The sequence below is a fragment of the Octopus bimaculoides genome, chromosome 1 (assembly GCF_046866305.1).
Source record: "Octopus bimaculoides isolate indiv1 chromosome 1, ASM4686630v1, whole genome shotgun sequence".
Classification (NCBI taxonomy): Eukaryota; Metazoa; Mollusca; class Cephalopoda; order Octopoda; family Octopodidae; genus Octopus; species Octopus bimaculoides.
In genome coordinates this window covers 126,475,666-126,502,241 of record NC_142928.1, presented here as the reverse complement: position 1 = coordinate 126,502,241, position 26,576 = coordinate 126,475,666, and the positions used below count along the sequence as shown (strand labels likewise).

Sequence of the window (26,576 nt, the reverse complement as noted above, 5' to 3'; positions counted from 1 at the left end):
TTTTATTACGTCTCCGGATTTATGTTTGGAACGTAAGAAATTTTCAATCTGCAATCTAAAATTAACAAAAAATAATAAAAATTAGAAACAGATTAGTGTTAGAAGATTTGTACAATTTCATTTACATTTTGTTTACATCTGAAAGCATTCGTTATTTCACTTTCAGAAATTGTAAAATATTTGGGATCTTTTTTAAAACGGGGGCCACATTTTTCATTAATGTTTTATGTAGTGTTTTTGGTAGCGAAAGACTTTCAAACTTCGTATACTTATCTATTTTGTGTTATAGAACAGAAAAATATTTTTGTATTCGAATTTATTTCATGTAAAAAATTGTCTTATTTCGATAATTTCAACCAATCAATGACAAGTATTCAGTTGTTTACATTTACTCCTTTGGCTCACTAAGCGATGTAAAGCGTATTTAATCTCCATACCTTCGTTTTATTTGCTTTTTTCATTTTAAATTTGCTTTAACCCTAACCCTAACCCTAGGGTTAGGGTTAGGGTTAGAGTTAGGGTTAGGGTTAGGGTTAATTGTTTCAGAATCGTTTGTTTATGTAGTCGGCACTTAATGTATATCGGCTGAATGGACGTCAGTGATTGGTTGAAATTACAGAAATACGACAACTTTAACATGGAATAATTTATGGATTTCTTTTTTTTTAAAGAAGACTAAGAGAAAAATATGTTTTATATGACACATTCTACCAGTGTTCCAAGTTTCAAAGTGTTTCGTTAATGAAAAATGTGGCCCCCGTTTTAAAAAAGATCCAATATTTGTTTTCGAAGATTTCGACTCTATTGGTCAAAGTATAATAAAATTATATTAAAAAAAAAAGGAAAAGAAAAAAGTCAATTTTTTAAATAATGTGTAATAAAAGAACTAGAATGGAATTAAAAAAATTATTGTAATAATTGTAATACGAATTAGTGCCAACCTTTGATATAATTAAAATATCAGGTAATAGACGATGTGTTTCAATAATAGTTGGTTGTAAATAATTAGTAGGGCTCCGAATCAATACCAAATCATACCATAATCCCAATCCCACAGGTGAATGGTAGGGAAAATGTGGTAGGAGAAAAAAATTACAGTTCTAGCTAAGTAAAAAAAAAAAAAAAAAAGTGATTAGAAAATATATCACATTTAATATGAATTTAACTAAGAAATAACATTCTAAGCCATTGACAATAACACTATAAATACATGTATGTGAAAAAAAATAATGAAACAGAAAGCATTGAAAAAAAGAAAATAGATAAGAGCTAAATAAGTTATCTATTGAAATATTCTTTCGATTTTCTCACCTTCACTGGCTACAGATTTGCTCTACAATCGTGTTCCAATATCTAATTGACAAGCCATTAAAATATTAAACGTGGAAATAATATATCTAATATTCAGGGTTTTTTTCCCGGCCAGACCTAACGACTGCGTTAATTAATAAGTTGTTTTTATTGTTTTATTTCTTTCTCTTTAAACAGTAAGCAATACATATAAATTACTTCCAAAAATAAAACGAAACAATAAAAATACAAACTTTCAACATTCTTTTACCGGGGCCCTGGTGCACCACGGTAAATGCAGCACTGATAAAAAAAAACAATAACTCGGGGGTGCCCCTTCCCTCAGTGGCTTAAGCACGTGCTTATTTTACTTAATGGTTAATCTCGGCATGTGTATTAGTATGAAATATCATACGACACTGGTTTTACTGTTCTCTAACACAGAAGTATGTGTATTCAAATGTCGATAGTCGCTCCCACACTTCTTTACTCCATCGCTCCACCCTCATTATTTAGTATAGAAATAAAGAGCTAGGTTATCTTAATTTTGTGTCATCGCTGTATTTAGCATTTATTCCAAGTTCACTTTAAAATTCATTTATATTATTCTTAATCATTAACAATTAATTAATACATACTGAGTTTAAATCATCTTTATAAAGTATTTTCTTATGTATCGATTGAAAGCATTCTTATCTTTTTTTGTCTACCTCAAGCCGGTACCAAGAGTTCATTACCGGTAAGTTTCAGGATAAACGAGCACCGACAATCTGTGGGGCATTTGTAAAGAAGCGACTTTACTGGCACTACACCGCTGAGACTTACACAGAAAGCAAGTCCCCTGCAACGGGGAAGCGCTCTCCTTTTGTGACGTCTCTACATTATATTGTATCTCAATCAAACACCACAAGCAGTTATATTTTTTAACCTGACGGCTTGACAGATAGTAGTTGTTTGCTGAAACACTTTGTGTGAAACGAATTTATCTTATTCAATAAGTCTCAAAGGTATAGCTGTTTATAGATTGATAGTTGGAAAACAGCGTGAGTGTGTGTGACCTTGACACACACTCACAAAATATGGCTGATAAATGGCCCAACACGAAGGATGCTTTTGAGCTGAGAGATGTTATCGGTAAGTCCCTAACTACCTTTCATATTTTTCTTTCTACTCTACAAACCTCCTTTTCTCCATGTATCTACATATCTATAGATTCCTTTAACACGATTTTACTTAGATTATTCTCACCAGTAAAATACAGAAAGCTGTCATATATCTCTCACCACTCTTGTATTAATATGAAAAAAATGTTAACTGTTTCACTAGTTAGGCATTTTTGTGAATTGAGCTTTACTTTCTTTGTATATTTATCTGCAAACATATGATATGTTCTACTCATTTTCGTTGCTAATTTAATAATCATATATATATTGATTTATCTTTTTCCTGTTTTAATTGCTCTGTGAGTGAGTTTGTTACCAGTGAAATACTGAACATGCTCCTATACTGAAACTAATGTACAAGTAAACAGTTGTTCTGTAGTATTCTGTAATCAACCCCTATGATAGAGACGAGTAATAGTTTTTAACGTACACTGTTTCACATATTCATGTATGCACACTAATATTTCTACGGAATATCTACAATATACTGTCTGTATAATTTGTGAGAAATCAATAGTTATGCGATATGTATGAGAAATAATCGCTGAGATATTGTACATTTTATAAATTGTCTTTCATGATATTACTGAAAAGAAATAGAATAACATAATGTCTAATCTTTATATAGACACGCGCGTAGATATATATATATTTATATATATTTACACTGACACCTGCACACACAGACACTCCATAAACTCATGCACACGAGTACATCGGCACAATATTGTCAATATTATTACAACACGAATAAGGAATCGATTTGCAAAGCAACTTCGATCTAAATTGAAGGAAAAGCTTGCTTTTTGAACCTTATTAAACACTGTATACTTACATATATATATACATACAGAGAGAGAGAGAGACTTATATATCTTAACATCGGCACAAGGCTATGCATTTCAGGTTGATGTAGGCAATTAAATCAATCACTGAACTTGATTTATATCTGTCTTCTTTTGCAACGGCTATATAAACACTTTATTAAAACCTTCATAAACACAGTCCATTATTCACACGTCTTAGGGTTATATATATATATATATATATATATATATATATAAATCTCGCTTTAAGTCTTGTAGGTGATCCAATCCACCAAAAAGTATGGATCAGTTTCTTATGTTTGCATCTATTAAACTAAACCCTGACTTTGTAATCTACTAATCTTTTTTCGTGTTACATTACTATTTTGACTACGATTTTCCTCCCTTTTCCTCGTTATATTTTTGGAATCCTCTCTCATAAGGGTGTACTAATTGATTGTCTTTTATCGCTGTTTCTACTTTTATGTTTTGTCTTCTTTGTTTCCCATTTAATGATTTCGCTACCAACATGTTCTTAGGTGGAAGACTTAATCCGTTGTCCAGTTTAACTCTCACCGTTTGATCCTTGTGTGTGTCTTTTTGTCAGAGCCCACCCTCATGCAAACACTCAACTCAGATCTCTGATCTGTTAACTTCCTCCCATCCTCCCACTAATCACAGTGGTCCTGAAAAGGATTATGATCGCTTCCCTTAGTCTTCTGGCTGAGCCATTCTGAAAAAATAAAACAATACAAAAACAGCAAAATAAAACCAAATATACGGCGAGGTGTTGAGGTTATGTTAGAGAAATGGATATTTTCATTAGTACCTCGTATATTGTTTAGGCGTTCATCCTTCTCCCACTTTCCGTAAGTGGAAAGCAGTTCCTATTGATGAACTTAAAAGACATATATCTCGCAGAACTTAATGTCAATAGAAATATTGGTTTCAAATTTTGGCACAAGGCTGGCAATTTTGGGGGAGGGCATCACGTCGATTATATCGACCCCCTATGCTCAACTGAGCTCATTTCTCCTAAAGGAATGAAAGACAAAGTTGACTTCAGCGGTATTTGAACTCGAAACGCAAAGACGGACGACGATTCTGTCAGCTTGCCGCCTTAATTTTGGTATAAGGGTAGCAATTTCAAAGAAGGAAATTAGTCGATTGTATCGACCACAGTGCTTCACCGGTGCCTATCTTTATCGATTCCGAAAGGATGAGAGGCAAAGTCGACCTCGGCGGTATTTGAACTCAGAACATAAAGACAAGCTAAATGCCTCGAGGCATTTCTCCCGGCGCGCTAACGATTCTGCCAACTTGCAGCCTTAGGTGTCAATAGAAATATTAAGAAGCTTTAGTAATTAACGTAAATATTGTACTTATTTGTATATTAAAAAAACTTTTTTTTATACCGCTTCAAAAAAAAAAGTCTGCATTATTTTAGCATTAAATTTAGAACTAGATAAGTAAATTGAAATTAAAAAAAAAAATCAGACTAATTAGGATCAAGGGATTTACAGCTGCAGTGTGTGTAGTTTTTATTTGTTATTAAACCTTAATCCATAATAAACTGAGAGTGAACACCTTTTTAAATTTTCAGTAAGTGAAACAAGCTAATGTTTCCGAATACAAACAATATATTTGATACCTTTACAAATGCAAATTAAACATTTCAAAATTAGAATGAATAAATAAAGTTGAATATTAAGTATTTATGAAATTCTGATTTATTGTCGGGTGACTTTTGGTCAACCCTGTTTATATATATGAATATATATATATATATATAAATTTATAATATATATAAATTCTGAACTTCGGTATATGGTGAAGCAAATATTTGCTTATCCCTTAATTATATATATATATATATATATATATATATATATATATATATATCATCATCATCGTTTAACGTCCGCTTTCCATGCTAGCATGGGTTGGACGATTCTGATTTATTGCCGGGTGACTTTTGGTCAACCCTGTTTATATATATATATATATAAACAGGGTTGACCAAAAACCACCCGACAGTAAATCAGAATACCATAAATACTTAATATTCAATTTTATTTATTCATTCTAATTTTGAAATGTTTAATAATTGAATTCTGTGAGTTAAAATCACCGTTTTTTTTTTCAACATTTGTCTATTTATATGCGAAGTCTCATATAAAATAACTTTTTGTTTTAATCTTGGAATTAAATGGGTTTTGATTTACTGTTAGATGACTTTTGGCCAACTCTTTATATATATATATATATATATATATATAGCAGCTGTTAATCCCCTAACCACAATCGATTTCTGATAAAAAAAAATTTAAAGGAAACTTGTTTTTTCCAATTAGAAAAAAGAAAAAAAAAAGAAAGAAAAATCAGATTCTGAGTCTCTTACGTTTAAAACCCCAAAACTTCTGACGATATATTTAAAAACGGAGATAATTTTAAAAATATTATTCCAAAACAAATGCTGAAATTTCAGCTAAAAAAAAAAACAAAAGATTAATCCCTTTCCCTAGTGCTTTTGAAACATTTACAACTTGAAATCGAAACCGGATTGTTGGAACTTACCTCCTATTCTATAAAATCTAACACGTAGTGTGTGTATGTATAAGTGTATGAATACACGTACACAGTTACATGCTTATGGTGTGTGTTGGGCGATTAAAAAAATATCCATTACGCAAAATGTACATTACAATTTAGTGAGTTGTTTATTTCTTTTTTCCTCCCTTGGTTCACAGACTATTTCTCTCTCTCTGTCTCTCTCTCTCTTACATGTGTGTGTGTTGCTCGGTATCAATACTTTGAATTAGTGCTAAATCAAATGTGCATGCATGTAAATACATGCAAAATACACTAGGAAATTACTTAAAATAAATATCAAATGTGTATGTCTGGTTAATACATTAATATATGTTAATTCCTTACATTATCTCTCTCACATACACAGAGACCCAGACACACACACACACACACACACATATATATATACACACATACACACACACATTTTAATGGGTGGGAGAGAAAAGATGAATTGACTAAGTTGTCATTGTCAGGTAGATTGCCTTGCATTATTTGTTCTGGTTCTCTGTATTCCAAGTTGGTGAGGTGAACTTAGCCTTTCATCCTCTCAGACTTGATAAATGTACCATTCCTGTACTGGGGTTAATTCTTTAGTTTCCCTCTCTCAATCTTTTTGCATTTCTGTGTTTATCTCTTTCTCTGAAAAGAACTGGCTGTGGTCTTTCTTAGAGAGCAATGGTCCTACAATGACGTTATAAACAAAAAAAAAAAAGTAAAAAAAGAACTTATAACATTATTCATTCTTTATCAATTGTCAATATCATATGGGCTAAGGCAGTGAGCTGGCAGAATCGTTAGCACGTTGGGCAAAAATGCTTAGCGGCATCTCATCCTTTTTGTGTGCTGAGTTCAAATTCCACCTTTCACCCTTTCTGGGTCAATAAAACAAGTACCTGTTGAGTACTGAGGTTGATGTAACCGACTAGTACCCTTCCCTGAAATGGCTGGCCATGTACCAAAATTTGAAACCAGTATCATATCATAGGTTGTCATGTGTGTGAATATGTGGTGGGTAATATGTATTTTGGAAGTTTGTTGATTTTTTTCCAAGGGAGTCTTTAAAAACTGTTGTGTTGCTCTAGGTCAGTTGTGGTGTGGTAGACCTATATATAGGAAGTTGGGATCAATAATCAGGTGAGGCCTACATATGCCATGTTTCTACCAAAATGGCAATACCATGCATTCCTATATCCAGTGTTTATTTATATGGGATATAGTGATACTGTCTGGGAATGTATCTTCTTCACTCAGTGTACTGAGCAGATGTGGTCAGAGGTGTACCATCTGTGACCACCTTGATCTTTTTTAGGAATGTCTTGGACTGCATTTTCATATATATTCTTTATAATGATTTGAAGACTGTGCTGGTATGGTCATGTGATGTATATGGATGAGGACAGCTGCGTAAAGAAGTGCCGATACTTAACTGTGGAGGGAACTTGTGGAAGAGGTAAGACCCAGGAAGACATGGAATGAGGTGGTGAAATATGATCTTTGGATGTTGAGTCTTATGGAAGTGATGACAAGGGACTGAGACTCTTGGTGAATTGCTGTGTGTGAGAAGACACATCAAGCTAAGTGAAATCATAATTGTGGCCAGTGCTGGTGACACATGAAAGGCAACTGTGCCAGTGACATGTAAAAGACATCCTGTACATTCTGTGGAAACAGGCATAAGATGGACATCCAGCATAGAAACCAAGTCAAAACAGATGTCTGGAGTTTGGTGCAGCTTTTAGGCTTGTCAGTCCTGGTCAAACTGTCTTATCTATGCCAGCATGGAAAACAGATGCTAAATGATGTTTTCAGAGAGAGAGAGAGAGAGAGATGTTCCTGCTATTTTTAGCAAGTCAAGTGATCATTTAGAGGCTCCTTTGTTAGTTCTAGATTTGGCTGATTGTCACAGCCGGAAGAGACATTAAACATGATGCTTAGGACTTATTTTTGTGTGTATGCATTTGTCTGTACAGTGGACAGTGATATAGTAGGTTATCAACACTGTATGGCAAAGGATGGTTTGGCAGACCAGTGGAAATTGTCCCATTCTGGGTATTTAGTTTGGGTTGATTTTTGCATATAGAATCAGGAAGTTTTCTGTGGCAACAAACTTATTTTGTATTTTTTGTGTTGGTGATCTATGTACAGCTTGTTGAAGTTAGCATGGCTGGTGGATGAGGTTCTTTGTGATTTGTTGTGGGAAGTTTTAATATGGCACTTGTGAGTATTTGAATGATTCTCATCTACATGCTTACTTAATGCCCTAGAAATAGCACCCAAATCTCCTTTAAACTTCACACTGCTATTTGAAAAATGGAAGACTGTGCTACCTAAATTCTTCCCCAAAATAATGTCAGAAAAGAAGATAGGATCATTGTGGCTAGAATGCTGGCTGAATAATAAAAATTTCCAACTCTGTTGTGGCTTGTTTACCATCTCTCTTTCTCTCATATTGTAGTTAATCTTCTTTTTCTGTCTAGAGAAGCATGAAAATTGTATTGTTTCAACATGTACCAACAGGCAGTTCAAGTCATTTTGTGAAGAAACTTTTTTCATAATGTGTATTTGTTGAGGATAATCATAACCATTGTCAACATTTACATTCTTTGGGCATCTGATTCTCACAACTACTTGTTTTAACCCAGACCTTATACTATATCATGTATGATTTCAGAATCATTCTCATTTATTTTTAGAAATCTGCTAGTCTGTCTAATCTTCAGTATTTTTTATTAGTCACAGGTGAATGGCCATGCCCAAACCCTTTGCAGACCCTCTTGGATTTGTGAAATCGATGCTGGTTGATATTTTGAACTTCTGTTAACTTGACATCTGCAGCAGTTACATGGACAGATAGGGAATTCCAAGAGACTAGTTGTTCTTATCAAGAATGGGCAAAGTGTTTGGCATGGAATCTGAGACATAAGAATAACTGTAGGAGAGGTGAGTGTATTTCTGTGTGAGGGAAGTATGCTGCTAGCTAGTTCAGAGGTTGTTGTAGAAGAGGTAGTGAAATTAAGCAGCTGCAAACTGTAGGTTTAAGTGGGTGAAATCTTTACCCTTCAACCAAGTGGTCTTTTGGATGTGATTTAGAATGTGTGTGTGTGGTACACTTTTCCAGGTATGTGAATGGTATTCCAATGGAGCTCTTATTTGAGCTGTGTCATCATCCTCAATTTTGGCAAGCTTTTAAACTATCCAAGCTGCATTAGTTGTATGGGAAACGGTTATGGTGATGTTATATATGAAAGGTTGCTATGAGAAATCACTTGTCCCCATTGCTATATTGCTATATATTAATGCCAAGCTAATTTTCTATTGCTTCTGATTAAAAATGGGTGAACTTTAGAGAAATTTTATTGTAGCTTCTCCTTTTTGTTGTTATAGATTAGCTTTGACTTTTATATCAACAGTGTGGTTAGGGAAAATAACTTTGGGAGCACTCATCATCATCAAACATTCGTTTTCCATGCTGGCATGGGTTGGGTGGTTTGACAGGAGCTATCCAGGCACCATGTCTGTTTTGGCATGATTTCTATGGTTGGATGCCCTTCCTAACATCAACCACTTTACATAAAGTACTGGGTGCTTTTAAGTTGCACTAGCATGGGTGCAATTATGTGGCACTAGTACGAGTGTTTTTTACATGACACCAGCACCCACAAACCTGCAAGGGAGGAATGCTCAGCTGGAGATGGCCTGTCTGCAAGGGTGACCATGCTTTTACTTAGTGTGATGTGTCTTTTCAAGCACAGCAAACCATCAGGAGTCTCAGTCCCCTGTCATCCCTTCTGTGAGTCCCAACATATGTAGATCCTTTCTCATCACTTCATTCCACATCTTCCTGAGTTTACCCCTTCCACATCTTCCCTCTACAATTAGAGATCAGCACCTCTTAATGCAACTGCCTTCATTCATATGCATTACATGGCCATACCAGTGCAGTCTTCTCTCTTGCACACTACATCTGATGCTTCATATACCCAGTTTTTCTCTCAAATCACACTCCTATATACTAAATGCCAGTACAGTAAGATCTTACATTTGTAATATAATGAGTTGAAAAAATTTAATCAGTTGAGATTATCCAAGTAATTGGCAGGCTAAAATTCCCTCTAGAGATATTTAAAATCAATAAGCAAGGAAGATAATTCCAATGAGATATATTTTCAAAAATTTTGAACCATATAGGTGCAGGTATTGCTGTGTATTAGAAAGTTTGCTTGCCAACCACATGGTGCTAGGGTCAGTCCCTCTATATGACATTTTAAGTAACTGTATTCTACTATAACCCCAGGCTGAAAAAGCCTTATGAGTGGATTTGGTCAATAGAAACTGAAAAAAGCCTCTTTGTGTATGTGTGTATATATAAACAGATGTGTGTGTGTGTGTGTTACTGTCTCCTTGCCTTGACATCACGTGATAGTTGTAAACAGATGTCACTGTCCTGCAAGCAGTGTCCTTTGTTTTCAATCTTCTGTCAAAACATGTCTAGTTGTGAGGAAATATTACTTTACTTTAAACGTTTGAAGGTTGGTGACAAGAAAGGCATCTGCCCATAGATAATCTTCCTCAGCAAGTTCCATTGGACCCATGCAAGCATGGAAAAGTGGATGTTAAAATGATGATGATGATGATAAATCAGTAGATAATTTGAAAAAGAATGTCTTCTAAACAAAACTAAATATATGAATGCTTGTATAAAGTGATTCAAGTACAGCATCAAGAAGTACAACTAGATTCTAGAAGCAAAAGAATGACTGAGTAATTAGAAGTTTAAAATTATGTACAATTAATTAAGCTGTTGTGAAATAGTTTTCCTTGGTATAGATGAATAAGAGAATAGAATAAATCATAGATATGGTGTCTACCTAAGCCATGTCCACATTGGCTCCTGTGCAGGTGGCACGTCAAAAACACCATTTTGAGCATGGCCGTTGCCAGTACCGTGTGACTGGCCCTCGTGTCGGTGGCATGTAAAAGCACCTACTACACTCTTGGAGTGGTTGGCGTTAGGAAGGGCATCCAGCTGTAGAAACCCTGCCAGATCAGATTGGAGCCTGGTGCAGCCATCTGGTTCGCCAGTCCGCAGTCAAATTGTCCAACCCATGCTAGCATGGAAAGCAGACGTTAAACGATGATGATGATGATATGTATACACACACGCACGCACGCACACATGCATGCACACACACACATCCCTGCCGCATTATGGCTGCCTCAGGTTACAGTATTTCTTGCTTATGGAAATTGTAAAGTTTGACCATTAATTTTGGGACATGGCCTGTGATTTTGCTTGTACAAAAACTCATATTGTGTAGTTTCAAATTGTTAACTAAATCCACTCTGCTGAGTGGTTGGTGTCAGGAAGGGCATCCTGCTGTAAAAATCCTGGCAAAACAGTCACTGAAATCTGGTGCAGGCTTCTGCCTGGCCAACTCCTGTTAAACCATCCCACCCATGCCAGCATGGAAGGCAGACATTAAACGATAATGATGATTTGAAATGGATTTGCTTATCTATTCTGTACTATATATTACTCTTGCTGATATTAAGAACGTACTCTTATGATACTAGGGAATTATTAATTCCCTAACATATTCCTCTTGGAATGTTTTTGCATTTTCATGTATCTGTATTCTACTGTGTATCATCATCATCATCATCATCATCGTTTAACGTCCGCTTTCCATGCTAGCATGGGTTGGACGATTTGACTGAGGACTGGTGAAACCAGATGGCTAGAAATATTTATTTTCATGTATAAAGGTGATCGTGCTGCTTGTTGTCTGTTATTTTCTTGTGCTTTTTTTTCTACTCCTCCCCGACAAAAGTCCACAGGGATGCAATCTCACTTGAAAATATGAAAAGTATTGGAAAATTAATTTCACATTATGGAATTTTGCGTTGCAGCCAGATTTTCAAGAACGTATTACCTCTGTAAAGCAAGAAATTTCTGTATATATATATTAGTTGTTTAATCATGGGATTGTGGCAATTCTAGGGCATTGTCTTGAAGGGTTTAGTTAAGTGAATCAACCTCATTACTTATTTTTTGGAGTCTGGTGCTTTTGCTGTGGATTTCTTTTGCTGAGCTGCTAGTCATGGGGCAACACTGGTGGCAAGGGACAAACAAAGACGCACATATTTGATGGGCTTCTACACAGTTTCTATCTACCAAATTCATTCACAAAGCATTGGTTGACTTGGGGTTATTGTAGAAGATGCCTGAAGTGCCATGGAGTGAGATTGAACTCAAAATGATATGATTGCAAGGTGTACTCTTTAACTGTATAGTCATGCTTGTGTCAGTGGGCATGCATTATATGTAACCCTTTTGCCTTTAGATTAATTTATCAAATGCAAATGCTTTTTTTATATGCATTTCTTAAAATTAATCATGTATCTTGTGGCTTTAAGATTTTGATGGTGTGATTGTTTACTTTAAGAATGACATTGTAAAGTAGGTATGAGAGGTTGGATTTGCTAGTTTGAACATAAAACGGAGAATATTTTGGCTGGATTTGGTTGGTTTAAATGCTACGGGGTTAAAAAATCATCATTTTTACATCTGCTTTTCATGCTGGCCTGTGTTGGATAGTTTGACAAGATCCAATAGGTCAGTAGACACCATATTGCTTCTTCATCTTAGTCTTAGCATGGTTTCTATGGTTGGATGCTCTTTCTAACATCAACCGTATTACAGTTTATACTGGGTCCTTTTTTTTTCCTGGCATTATTATTTGGTGAGGTTGCCTTGTAATTTGCAAGACTATAGAGTTACTATATAAGAGGAGAAGAAGAGAAAGAGCAATGATTTGTGGTGATATGTTGAGAGATTGAAGTGTTGTGTGAAGAAGAGGTTTATTGCTTATTTGTATCAAAGCAAATCAAGTTGGTGCAGTTTGAGTTTCATAAAAAGGCTCAAAAACCTAAACATATATAGAACAAAAAAGAAAATTTTGTTTATATGAACAAATTAAAAAAATTTTCTGGGAAAGTAAATTTTATTTAAAATACTGTATTAATTTACATAATTACTTTAAATGAATTATTTATCTATAACCTTTTCAATGCCTGGTGCAGTTAGTTGGGTATTATTCTACACTTAGTTTTTCTGCCAGGAGTTAAAATACAAATTTTAGAGCCTCTGACCTTCTTGAAAAGGTGTGCCTCTGTGCAAAATTTCAATTGCCTTAATTACAAAACTGACCTACAAATTAGAACATACATTAATTTTTTTATTCAAATTTTATTGTTTTACATCAATTTTAAGTTAACTCCTGGTCAGCCATAAATCATCAGTCAAAAGTGTTTCATCTGTCGGTATTCCAGTCATCATCGTTTAACGTCTGCTTTCCATGCTAGCATGGATTGGACGGTTTGACTGAGGACTGGTGAACCAGATGGCTACACCAGGCTCCAATCTGATTTGGCAGAGTTTCTACAGCTGGATGCCCTTCCTAACGCCAACCACTCCGAGAGTGTAGTAGGTGCTTTTACATGCCACTGGCACGAGGGCCAGTCAGGCGGTACTGGCAACGGCCACGCTCAAAATGGTGTATTTTACATGCCAGCGGCACTGGCAACGGCCACACTCAAAATGGTGTATTTTACATGCCAGCGGCACTGGCAACGGTCTCGCTCAAATGTCTTTACAAGTGCCAGGAAGGTGATGCTGGGCACAGGTGCCATCACAATTTTGCTTTCGCTTGCCCCAACAGGTCTTCGCAAGCTGAGTTTCGTGTCCAATGAAGGAGACAACATTGGCTTGGGTGCTAGTTGTTGAATTTAGTTCGATTTCGATTTCACTTGCCTCAACAGGTTTTCGCAAGCGGATCACAAAATATATAGTCCAGTCTGCTCTGCATTCCAAAGACAGTATAATGTGATTGGAGTTAGGTTTGATTGTCATTTCTATCTAGTCAAGGCTTTTATTGACTAGAATGTGTTTATTTGTTGCACCAATTTTTTTGCAGCATGCAACCTTTCTATTCCTAACATGAAACACTTAACTGTGGAGTAGAACTTGTTTGGTTAGGCAAACTTGAGCCTATGAACTTATCTGACTTGCTCAAGGACATAACATAGAAATTCACAATAATATGGTACACTCAGACTCATCTCATAGTCATTGTGTCTCCTACAGGGAAAGTTCAAAATTTAAGGAATTATAATCTAATATCATGTAAATTGTCTACTTGCAAGCATCATTGTTGTTTTTCCCAATGTTGTATAGGTTAGGTAAGCATGCAGCATATCTAACCATGCATCATGATTCTTTATCATCTGCTCTAGTACTTGCAGTATTATAATGAACTGTATGAGCTGAAAACTGTGCACTAATGGACTCCCTTCATGCTTGCTAAACTCCTTGCAAACTCTAATCTTGCTCAATGCAAGGGCACTCAAGAGCCATTCATCTACACCTAATGTTCTTTGTAATCATAGCACTACAGAGCATAGGACCTTGTCACGCCTTTTCAGTGCAATGAATGCTAAGTATAGCAGGTTACTCATGGCTAAGGACTTTTCCAGGAGTTGTTTTTGTAGGAAGAATGTATCTGCAATACCATGTCCTGGTACACACCTGAACTGCATTTCATCTAAGCTAATTTTCTTCCTCATCATTGTTTTATCATTCTTTCTGTTACTTCATAACGTAGTCCATCAACATAATGTCTCTTCAGTTGTATTTTTCTAGAGGATCTCCATTGTTTTTGTTACACTTACCCAAAGGAAGATTTCCTGAAGTAAGGATTACAAATGGTCAAGTTATTTTCATTCATATATATTCATGAAAGATCTAAGACTTGTCACTGCCCCCCCCCCTCTTTCTCAAAAAGCAAAAAAAAAAAAAAAAATACTGTTGCTCTTCAAAAGAAGTCCTTTGTGATATTCTGTGTTGAATTATAGACACTCTTTTGTCATCATCACTGTCGAGAAATAAGTGAACCAGCGAAGAAATTGAGCTTCAACAAGGTTATATGACCTGCTAGAAATAGCAGTCAAATTTTGAAATCAAACATCTTAAATAAAGAGGTATACATTGGACCATGTAGTCCCTGATATACAAAAATATGGGATGGTTCATTATTGGAATATCTTTAGAAATTCGTGAGCACAGGTATTCTTCAGAATTGTGATATAAAAGAAAATTAAGGTAAAACTTTATAGAAATAATTCCATGAACTGTGATTTTTTGAACAATCTGCTTTATCCCTTTTATCAATTTTCTTCTGAAATACACTGCCTTTGCTTATAATTATGAAAATAATGAAGAATTTAGTAAGTTAACTTTGTCATTAAGTTGGTATTTGTGGTATGAATTGACATGAAATTTTAATGGAAGATTTTAATTTAAATCACTTTAGAATGTTTATCAGAGAACCAGAGACAGTTTCAGACTGGCTGGTATCAAAAGGATTATATCATGTATTGGAAAAAGGGTATCGGTCGCTAAAAGAAAATGAATTTCAACAAGGTTACATAACCTGCCAGAAATAGCAGTCAAATTTTGAAATCAAACATCTTATTTAAAGAAGTATACATTGACCCATATGGAGGCGCAATGGCCCACTGGTTAGGGCAGCGGACTCATGGTCATAGGATCGCGGTTTCGATTCCCAGACCAGGCGTTGTGAGTGTCTTTTGAGCGAAAACACCTAAAGCTCCACGAGGCTCCGGCAGGGGATGGTGGCGAACCCTGCTGTACTCTTCCACCGCAACTTTCTCTCACTCTTACTTCCTGTTTCTGTTGTGCCTGTATTTCAAAGGGTCAGCCTTGTCACACTGTGTCACGCTGAATATCCCCGAGAACTACGTTAAGGGTACATGTGTCTGTGGAGTGCTTAGCCACTTGCACGTTAATTTCACGAGCAGGCTGTTCCGTTGATCGGATCAACTGGAACCCTCGACGTCGTAAGCGACGGAGTGCCAACAAAACAAAACAACACATTGACCCATGTAGTCCTTGATATACAAAAATATGGGATGGTCATAGTTGGAATACCTTTTATTCATATGTTTACTGGGTTGGTGTAGACCTGTTAATAACAATAAATAGAAAAAAAAAAATAATGGAAGATTCAGTGTTTTAGAATTCATTTTGGTACTATTAAGTAAGCAAATCTCACTTTGTTTACTTCATTGTCTAAAGCCACTTATTAAACAAATCTTAGTACTTTTTTTTTTACCTTGCTCATTTATTCTTCTCATTAATTTATATTCTTCCTTGGAATGAAGATTTTGGACATATTCCCATGGGTTTTTGTAATCCTGTGAGTGTTGAGAATAGTTTTATTGATGAATCCAAAGCCAATACTGCTAATTGTTGGTATACATTATCTTTGAGCTGTTTTTAGTGTCAGCATTTCTTTTATATTACAAAAATGGCATTTTATGTATTGAAGATTTGGGTGTTTTCCAGTATATTTCTATTAACAGGATGTCCTGAACTGGAATTATTCGAACATTAGAAGCAGCCCACTCTGTACCTTAGACAGAAGAAGCAGAGTAGAGAGTTCATTCTATAATGTATGTAGACAGACAGGAAGAACCTTTTTTTTTCTTTAATAAGCAGCCTGTTTTCACAATCTTTCCATTCATATTTACTATTTTTTTTTATTTTGTTTTTAATGCCTTTTTGAGTTGAAGTAACCCAATACCCTCAGTCTTTCTCCATACTATTCTCAGTTATGAAGAATTTCTATACTTAACCTGTGACTATTCTTGTAAATGCACCTTTTCTCTCTTTCTTTCTTTCTTTTTTTTTTCATATGCATCATTCTGTTTCATAGCCTGCACATAGCAATGTAAGCATTGATTCGTTCCTAACATACACTTCACTTAGCTCTCACATCCATGCCTCTTACACAAAGCTGACAGGAATGTAGTTATGACAGTAGTTTTGCCAATTAAGTAAGCCCACGTGTTATGTATGTGTTGTAATTGAGTTATTTTCAGATTTGTAATAGATTCGGATTGAAGTTAGACATAGGGAAACTTATGTTGTGAGAATTCTTTGCATTCTTATCATATAATTAGAGTGCTTGTTTTGACAGGAAATATTTTCAGTTAACTAATTTACAGCATTTTTTCATTTCAACCAGACTTTCCTATCTAAGTAATCTTGATCGATTGATATATATATATATATATATATATATATATATATATATATATATATATATATATATATATATATGTATATATGAGAGAGAGAGAGAGAGAGAGAGTTTTGTAGTGTTTAATAGTTAAGGAAATATTAACATTAAATGTAGAAAGCATTGAAGAGCAAATTAGAAATAATTATTCATTTAGGGGAATGCAAATCTAATTAATGGTTAATATTATTTTAACTAAGTGCACTTCTTGATACATGGTTTTTGAGTTCAGTCCCACTGCATGGTACCTTGGGTGAATGTCTTCTATTATAGCCCCAGGCCGACCAAAGCCTTGTGAATGAATTTGGGAGGCAGAAACTGAAAGAAACCCTAACGTGTGTGTGTGTGTGTGTGTGTGTGTGTGTACAAGCAAGTTTGTATGGTTTGTAAACAGTAGCTTCCTGATGGATCATTTGTTTGCAGACCACTATGAAAGCATGTCCAGACTGTTTGTTGTTTGATAACTGGGAGATTATTACCTTGCTCAGAAACAACTGGAGGGTGGGTGACAAAGGGCATCTGGTTGTAGAAAGCTTGGTTCCAACTTACTCTTATCTGACCCATGCGAGTATGGAAAAGTAGACATTAAAATGGTGGTGATGGTATAATTGGGTTCAGTCCTGCAGTGTTGCACTTTGGCGGGGGTGGGGTGTCAAGTTTCTATAATAGCCCTCATCATCATCATCATCATCGTTTAACGTCCGCTTTCCATGCTAGCATGGGTTGGACGATTTGACTGAGGACTGGTGAAAACCGGATGGCAACACCAGGCTCCAGTCTGATTTGGCAGAGTTTCTACAGCTGGATGCCCTTCCTAACGCCAACCACTCAGAGAGTGTAGTGGGTGCTTTTACGTGTCACCCGCACGAAAACGGCCACGCTCGAAATGGTGTCTTTTATGTGCCACCCAACAAATACTTTGTGAGTGAATTTGATAGACTTGATCAGAAGCTTGTTGAGGGTGTGTGTTTGTGTTTGTGTCACTGTTTGATGACCAGTGTGGTTTTGCTTTTTAATGTCACTCTAACTTAGTAGTTCATCAGAAAAGAGATTGAGAAAATATGTACCATACTTAAAAGAAAATAAGGACTGGAATTGATTTTATTGACTAAAACCCATCAAGAATAGCTGCAGCCAGCCCACTGATTCATCATCATCATCATTTAACGTCTGTTTTCTATGCTGGCATGGGTTGGACGGTTTGACAGGAGTTGGCCAGGCAGAAGATTGCACCAGGCTTCACTGTCTGTTTTGGCAGGGATTTTATGACTGGATGTCCTTCTTAATGCCATCCGAATTTATCTATGTTAAATATATTCTTTTCTTTTACTTGTTTCAGTCTTTTTGACTAACCATGCTGGAGCACCACCTTGAAGGATATTAGTCTGATAAACCGACCCCAGGACTTATTATTTTTTAAGCCTAGTACTTATTCTATCAGTCTCTTTTACCGAACCACTAATTTATGGGGACGTAAACACACCAACACTAGTGGTCAAACGGTGATCAGAGGACAACCACAAAGACACACACACACACACATACACATATATCTATATATATTTATACAGCAGGCTTCTTTCAGTTTCCGTCTACCAAATCCACTCACACGGCTTTGGCCAACCTAAGGCTATGATAGAAGACACTTGTCCAAGGTGCCATGTAGTGGGACTGAACCTGGAACCATGTAGTTTGGAACCAAGTTTGGAACGGCATAGACGCCCCTGTGCCTATACATATATATATAAAAGTATATGTACATCAAGTGATTATATACTCCACTAGGAACTCATTTATATAACTGTCTTTCATACAACCTTTTTTTAGTTTATCTTTTTTAAAACTCAAACATACAATTGAGACTATAGTAAACCTCTTGCATCCTTGCTTGACCTGCTGGAAACTGCTGTCAAATCTGTCATCTTCAAATCATATGCTACTATATTGCAAAAAATAAATAGATAAAAAGAAGTTCAAGAACAAATTGGATAACATAGTGCTGGATTATTTGAACATTAGTAAAGATTGGATAGTCACCCACTACTGCAATGTCTTTTGATTATAGATATGCTTTTCCAGAGTTCACCTGGAGCTAAACAACAGTTTATACACAAACTTATTCTCTGTTCAGTCTGACATTAATAAAAAATAAAAAAAACTTAATTGCTTATTTTATATCACAGAACATTTATGGTTTCATGGAGATTAGGAAGATAACACAATAGAACAAATGCAGTAACTGAAATCTTGAGTTGTGGAAACAAGTTGTTACAACAGTTCACTTCTTGCTTAATATATGTTGGTATTTGTTGTTGTTGTTGTGGTGGTGATGTTGGTTGGAAGAATATGATTGTAGGATTACAATTGTTGCTTGATGATAACCATATGCATTGCAATCTTCAACCGAGACACCAACTGTTAAAGTGTTTCATGTTTTCAATAACCACTGACAGTTGAGTGTTTGTATCTCAAAAGAAATGAGAGTTAAAATAAACAACTTCACACTTTAATGCTACTGCAGACAAAGTTGAAGTATCATCATCATCATTGTTTTAATGTAGGTCTGTTGCCATTGTTGTTAGTGTAGGTGGAATTAAGACTTTGTTCAATTTCATAATGGACTATTGGCTAAACACTGCTACTAAGTGGGAAAAGATATATTCCATTATGGGCCAGAGTAAATTGCAATATGTCTTAGCAAAGAAGTGTGATATATTTACAGAGAAAAAGAGAGAGAGGGAAGGCAATACATAATTAGTGTCATCAGTAGAAGTTTCTTAGTTCTTTTCTCTCCGCCTGGTTTAGTCTGTTGACAATTTTCACCTCTCACTTGCAAAGCTTTCTACTGCAATAATATACTCACTTTAAAAAAAATTCCAAATCCAAAGGCAGTGATGCCACAGAGCTAATTACATCTTGAGGTCCCGAGTGAATGTCTAAGTATTTCAAATATCATGTAACAAGCAATAGGAAGCTTTTTGTCATATGGCATCTAATATATATTAATGCTTCCCTGCATTTATCTTTGAGCTACATTTCGATATTTGTTTGTCACTTTAACAGGTCCCATTGATTTCTAATTGAAGAACTGTGAAGTTTGTGTTTTTTGATACAGCAATATTCTGCTCTTCCTACTACCTATTATATGTGCTTTCAGAAATGTTTTTATTTTTGCTGGGCAGTGGGTTTTTTAATCCTGAATCACAGAACTACAAAGTAAACTCTTAACATTGCAACCACTCCTACATCGATAATTTATATAATTTTGAATATTGTCTCCACTTTAATATCTTGCCTTTCTTTCCTTTGAACAAGGTAGTGTTGAAAACAGAAACCTGCAGCTATGATGTGGGTGGCCAGTTGGCAGAAACAATGAGCTGCTGAATTAATTATGTACTTGTGTTTTATTCTGTCTATATACACTGAATTCAAATCCTGTTGGAGTTAACTTTGCCTTCATCATTCCACATTTCCAAACTTTAGACATTTCTACAGGAGTTAACCTGATTGATTCAATCTGCTATTCAGCTATCTCTGCAAAATAGGACTTGTGTTTCAGTTCTGAGCTCCGTATAGCTAGAGTATTCTGTTACTAGCTCATGAATCTATTGTTGATATCTATTGTGAGTATTTCATTTTATGTGGTTAGAACAATATGTGATATGCCCCAGCTCACTGCACTATAATGAATAGGTATTGGATCTGGGGGAGCTACAATTGACTAGTGCGCTAACCAGTGGGCAGATGTTTTGATTGCTTATTGAAACAAACCAAAATATGGTGTTACTCCCTTAGTTCTTTACAGGTGATAAACCATCTTTTAAATATTTTTTAGAGATTACCATAACTAAAGTAATAACAATAAATGATGATGAAGAGTTCCTACATTGGCTTGGGGAGTTAAAGAACATAGATGGTTGAACCAATACTGCTAAGTAATCTTATATACACTAAACAGAGGATCAACTAAATAGAGCCTTGACATGATGTGAATTCAGAATGTAAAGGGGAGCTAATTATCTAATTATATGATACCTACAATGATAGATATGTATAATTTATCAAAATGTAATCATGTTGTAACACCCATTATCAGTGTCCAAAATTTGGTTGAACAGGTCTTTTGTCCCCTATCTTTTCATGCTTTTGGTCTTGTGTTATCTTGTCAATGAGTCTGTTTTCTTCCTTAAGTCTGTTCTATTTCATTTCCAGTTTCTCTCAATCTGCCCTTACCCTGATTACCTTTCAGTTTAAACTTACTGCATTATTTTCCTCCTTGCATGTTGTAGCAGTGATGTATATAGCAGTGGAACAGACATGCCTCACTACTATACACACTTCTGCCTTTACAAGTAGCAGGTCTCAAAATTTCTCTTATCACTCCTAAACTGCTGTCACTTACTACACCTTCTCAGCACTTTTTACGGCATCCAGGTACAACTTACCTACCTACTACTTTCAACAAGTCATCAGAACAGTTTATTGTCTTCATGGTTGCTCATGCTGTTAGCTATGCTAGTGCTAAAGTTCATATTCTTTGTCAATCTGCCAGAGATTCCCTGTCAGTCTGCCACTACAACGTTTGTGCACTCATTGTTTTGTACTGACTTCACAGCATAGAGTTCTTTTCTAGGTTTGAAAAACAAAAACAAAAAAACCTACTGAGATTTTCTGGTCTTTGCTACTAACTGGTAGCAAGTACTTCAAATTTAGGTTTTTTCACCTTCATTCTTGTTTCAAATTTCATTTGTAATAAGTTGTTCAGTCGAATATTATAACCAGTATAGAGAATTTCCTCTCATGGTCATCCAATCAACTCTAGTGTAACTGCTTCAGATATTTGAATGAAGGGAAGTGGGATGTACCATGCACTTAATATATTCCATTTGTGCAATAAATTCTTTAAGTTTAACCCTTTAGCATTCATTTAGATTACTCTATCAAATGTAATGTTATTTATTTATTGTTTTGAATTAATCATGCATTATCTCACAGCTCCAAGATTTCAGTGATGTGATAGCTTAGTTTTAGAATAACATTGTAGGGTAAGTGTGAAAGGTTGTATCTGTCCAGTTTGAACATAAAACATGTAGAATATTTTGGTCTGGATATGGCTGGTTTAAATGCTAAAGGGTTAATTCTGATAGTGATCTTACTTTAAATTCTGTCATAGGACAACTGGCACAGGGCATTCATTGATATTTTTTCTCTTTTACTTGTTTCAGTCATTTGACTGTGGCCATGCTGGGGCACTGCCATGAAGGTTTTAGTCAAACAAATCAACCCCAGAACTTCTATTTTTTAGCCTAGTACTTATTCTATCGGTCTCTTTTGCTGAACCACTAAGTTACAGGGATGTAAACACACCAGCACTAGTTGCCAAGCAATGGCAGGGGACAAAGACACACACACACATAGATATTCAATTTCTGTCTACCAAATCCACTCATAAGGCTTCATTCGGTCTGAGGCTATAGTAGAAGACACCCTCGGTTCCATGTAGGGGGACTGAATCTGAAACCTTGTGGTTGGCAAGTAAGCTTCTTACCACACAACCACACATGTTTTGGTGTGATTAGACCATATCTTTCCCAAGTCTACTGTATAATATTGACTCCTCTACATTCGCCTATAAATAGCCTTTGTGTTAATTAAAGAGTATAGTTCAGATAGGAAATTAAGACCTATATCTGTGTTTGCATGTGCATATATATATATATATATATATATATATATATATATGTATATATATAACAATAATATTAGGGATAAAAATCCAAATTTACAGGTAAAAACTCAATTAAATTCAATTTATTAAAAATTAAAATTAAATTAAGTTTCACAGTATAAAATATAAATATATAAGTTTTAGAGAAAAGAACTAAGGTTCATGAACTCATCAATGAAAATCCAGTCACACACACACACACACACACATATGTATGTATATATATATATATATATATATATATATATATATATATATATATGTATGTATATATATATATATATATATATATATATATATATATATATATATATATATATATATATATCTATGATCGGCACTTTTCGGATAATTAAGGCCCTTGTTAGTGTATATGTTTTCATTCATGTGCATTAACTACAGCAATGTAGCTCTTATTTCTAGCAATGTAAGTGTTTTCCTAACACCCTAGTCACATTTAGTGACATTTGTAATTCTCCTTTTTGGTGAAACATTGCAAAATGCTGTTTATATATATATATATATATATATATATATACACTCACACACACACACTTTTCAAGTGTTGGGCCTCATGGAGTCAAACTGGCTGAGTTCCTACAAGCGTTGGGCCTCATGGAGTCAAAGTAACTGAATTCCTTTTGAACGTTGGGCCTCACGGAGGCCAAGTGGCTCAGTTCCTTTCGAGTGTTGGGCCTCATGGAGATAAAGTGGTTGAGTTCCTTTCTAGTGTTGGGCCTCACGGAAGCAAAGTGGCTCAGTTCCTTTCGAGCTTTGGGCCTCACGGAGGCAAAGTAGCTGAGCTCCTTTTGAGTGTTGGGCTACTCAGATGCAATGACTGAGACCTTTGGCATTATGTTTTGCTTGAGAAGACCCATTAAGCCAAGCGAAATCGCAGTCATGGCCAATACTGGTGTCACATAAATGGCACCTGTGCTGGTGGCACACAAAAGCACTCATTACACTCTGAGTAGTTGGCATTAGGAAGGGCATCCAGCCATAGAAAACCATGCCAAATTTGACTGGAGTCTGGTGCAGCCTTCCAGTTTACCAGCCCTGCTCAAAATGTCCAACCCATGCCAGCATGGACAATGGATGTTAAATGATGATGGTACATACATACACATACTCGCACATACATATATTCACACATATATACTTATACATATATACCAGGCTGAGTAAAAAGTAAGCAACGTTTTGAAACACGAAATTCATCACAATATATTTCAACAATGTGGAAATTTTATTCACCAAAGTAAGTACCATTACAGTCAACACATTTTTGCCAACAAGTTACAAGTTTGTTTATTCTGATAGCATAAAAGTCTAGTGTTGGAGCTGATGAACTCTTTGAATGCACTTTCAGCATCGGTTTGAATTTTGAACTCTTTCTCTTGCAGGAAACCATCAAGGTGCTTGAGAAAGTGGTAGTCGGTAGGAGAAAGGTCTGGGGAATAAGCTGGGTGGGGAAGAATCTCATAGCCAAGTTCACTCAACTTCTGGAGTGTCATTAGTGAAACGTGTGATTGAGCATTATCATGAAGAATGATTGGCCCTCTTCTGTTGACCAGTCTGGGATGGAGGAATAGCAGTTTTTCGTTCAGTTTGGCAATTTCATGGCAAAATATGCTTCTGCAATAATGGTTTTTCCAGGTTTTAAAATGTTAGAGTTGATGAGTCCAGCAGTCACCATAACCTTCGTTTTGAAGAGCTCGGGTTTAGGGAAGGTTTTTGCTGCTTTCATTTTGGTCCAACCACTGTGGAGTACGTTTTTTATTATTGTACAGAATCTACTTTTCATTGCAAGTTACAATACGGTCGAGAAATGGATCGGTCTGATTATGAAGAAGTGACAAGCAAATTTCATATCAGCGCATTTTCTGATTTTCTATCAAATTGTGTGGTACTCATTTGTCGAGCTTTTTTGATTTTCCAATTTCATGCAAATGGTTGCAAGTAGTTTTCTGGCTAACTTGAAGCTCTTTTGCCAGTTCTCGATTAATTTTACATGGATCTTTTAATGACAGTCTTTAATTGACCGTCATTGATGACAGATGGGAGTCCACTATGCTCACAGTCTTCAGGGCTCAAGTCTCCACTGTGAAATCGTTTAAACCATTTTTGAGCTGACCACTCACTGGTCATTTCCTCACCGAATGTTTCATTGATATTGCGAGCAGTTTCAGCTGCTTTATGTCTGTTTTTGAAGTTGAATAGCAAAATTGCTTGAATATTGTGCTTTGACAGTTCCATTTCAGATGATTGTAAGTAACACTGGCAAAAAAAAATGTCAATGTTAATTTATTGATGCATTTGGCCAAGTCTATATATATTATCAGACAATTTAAAAAAAATGTTTTTAAAAATTTAAAGACTCTGCAAAAATCATGGTTCAGAACGTTGCTTACTTTTTACTCAACCTGATACACATATATAATCAGAATCATTTAACATCTACCTTCCTTGCTGACATGGGCTGGACTATCTCACTCTCATTCTCTCTCGCTTTCATTCTCTCTCTCACTCTCATTCTCTCTCGCTTTCATTCTCTCTCTCACTCTCATTCTCTCTTGCTTTCATTTTCTCTCTCGCTTTCATTCTCTCTCTCACGCTCTCTATCTCGTTTTCTCTCGTTCTCTTGCTCTCTCTCTCTCTCTCTCTCTCTTTCTCTCTCTCTCTTTCTCTCTCTCTCTCTTTCTTTCTCTCGCGCTCTCTCTCTTTCTTTTGCTCTCTCTCTCTTTCTCTTGCTCTCTCTCTCTCTTTCTCTTGCTCTCTCTCTCTCTTTCTCTTGCTCTCTCTCTCTCTCTCTCTTTCTCTCTCTCTTCAATTTCTGATTTCCTTCTCTATCTCCCCACTGCTCCACTTTCTCTTCATTTATTGTCATATCTACCCCTTTATCACTTCTATTGTCTTTTTCACTGGTTTATATGTCTTTTGTTGAGGTGGAATTTCTAACTGGGATGCCCTTCCTGTCAGCAACCCTCACTTGATTCTAAGCATGGTAATATTTCCCCATGACTAGGCAAGTTTTCATGGAAGGTTGGAAATGGCGAACACTACTTGCATAATGGTGACATTTGTTTACAGCTATCATGTGATGTCAAAGCAAGGAGACTGGTACATGCATGCACACACACACACACACACACACACACACACACACACACACATGTCAGGCGTCTTTCATTTTCACCCACAAGGCCTCAGTCCAAGGCTATTGTAGAAAACACTTGCCCAGGATCTCATGCTGTGAAATTGAACCCAGAACTATGTGATTGAGAAACAAACTTCTTACCACACTGCCATGCCTGCACCTTAAATGTCTATATATATATATATATATATATCTGTGTTTGTGTGGCCTAGTGGCTAGGGTGTTGCAAGATCATGGTTTTGATTCCTGGACTGGGTGGTGTGTTGTGTTCTTGAGCGAAACACTTCATCTCATGTTGCTCTATGATCTCTTTGACAGTTCATATGAGCATGGAAAACTGGATGTTAAAATGATGATGTCTTCCAGATATTGCTCACTAAGATTTGTTCATAAATTACCTGGCAACTTTTGTACAATTGCTGCTATAATTAATTGTCAGTCTATTGGAATTAGCAGCTCAAGCTCCTTCCTCGGAATCACTGTGTTGACAGTTGCTCATATTTTGAAAACATCATTGATGATGTTTTGTGCATAAATGTACTAAGTTGTCTGTGATAGTAATTTTTGTTTTGCACATTTTACTTAATCAATCAATATAAATGGACTGAGATGGATAGAGTTTATTGTTCTTAATTAGTTGCAACCATTGTGCTGTGTCCTTAGAGAAGCACTTAA

General features: G+C 35.7%; 1 protein-coding gene across 11 annotated transcripts in view; it reads left to right on the top strand.

The window, feature by feature from the left end:
- The window catches only part of LOC106879265 (serine/threonine-protein kinase OSR1), a 268,230-nt gene that overhangs the window by 27,438 nt on the left and 214,216 nt on the right, over positions 1 to 26,576 (top strand). For 9 of the 11 annotated variants that reach the window (XR_016243128.1, XR_016243127.1, XM_089357489.1 and 6 more), the window contains exon 1: positions 2,096 to 2,424. The exons of the other annotated variants lie outside the window; for them this stretch is intronic. Coding sequence is in view for 4 of the 9 variants with exons in the window: in XM_052970001.2 (XP_052825961.1) it covers positions 2,370 to 2,424 (55 nt within the window). In the remaining 5 variants the exon portion in view is untranslated. Of the gene's footprint in view, positions 1 to 2,095; positions 2,425 to 26,576 lie in introns of those variants that run through there. 11 annotated transcript variants of the gene reach the window in all.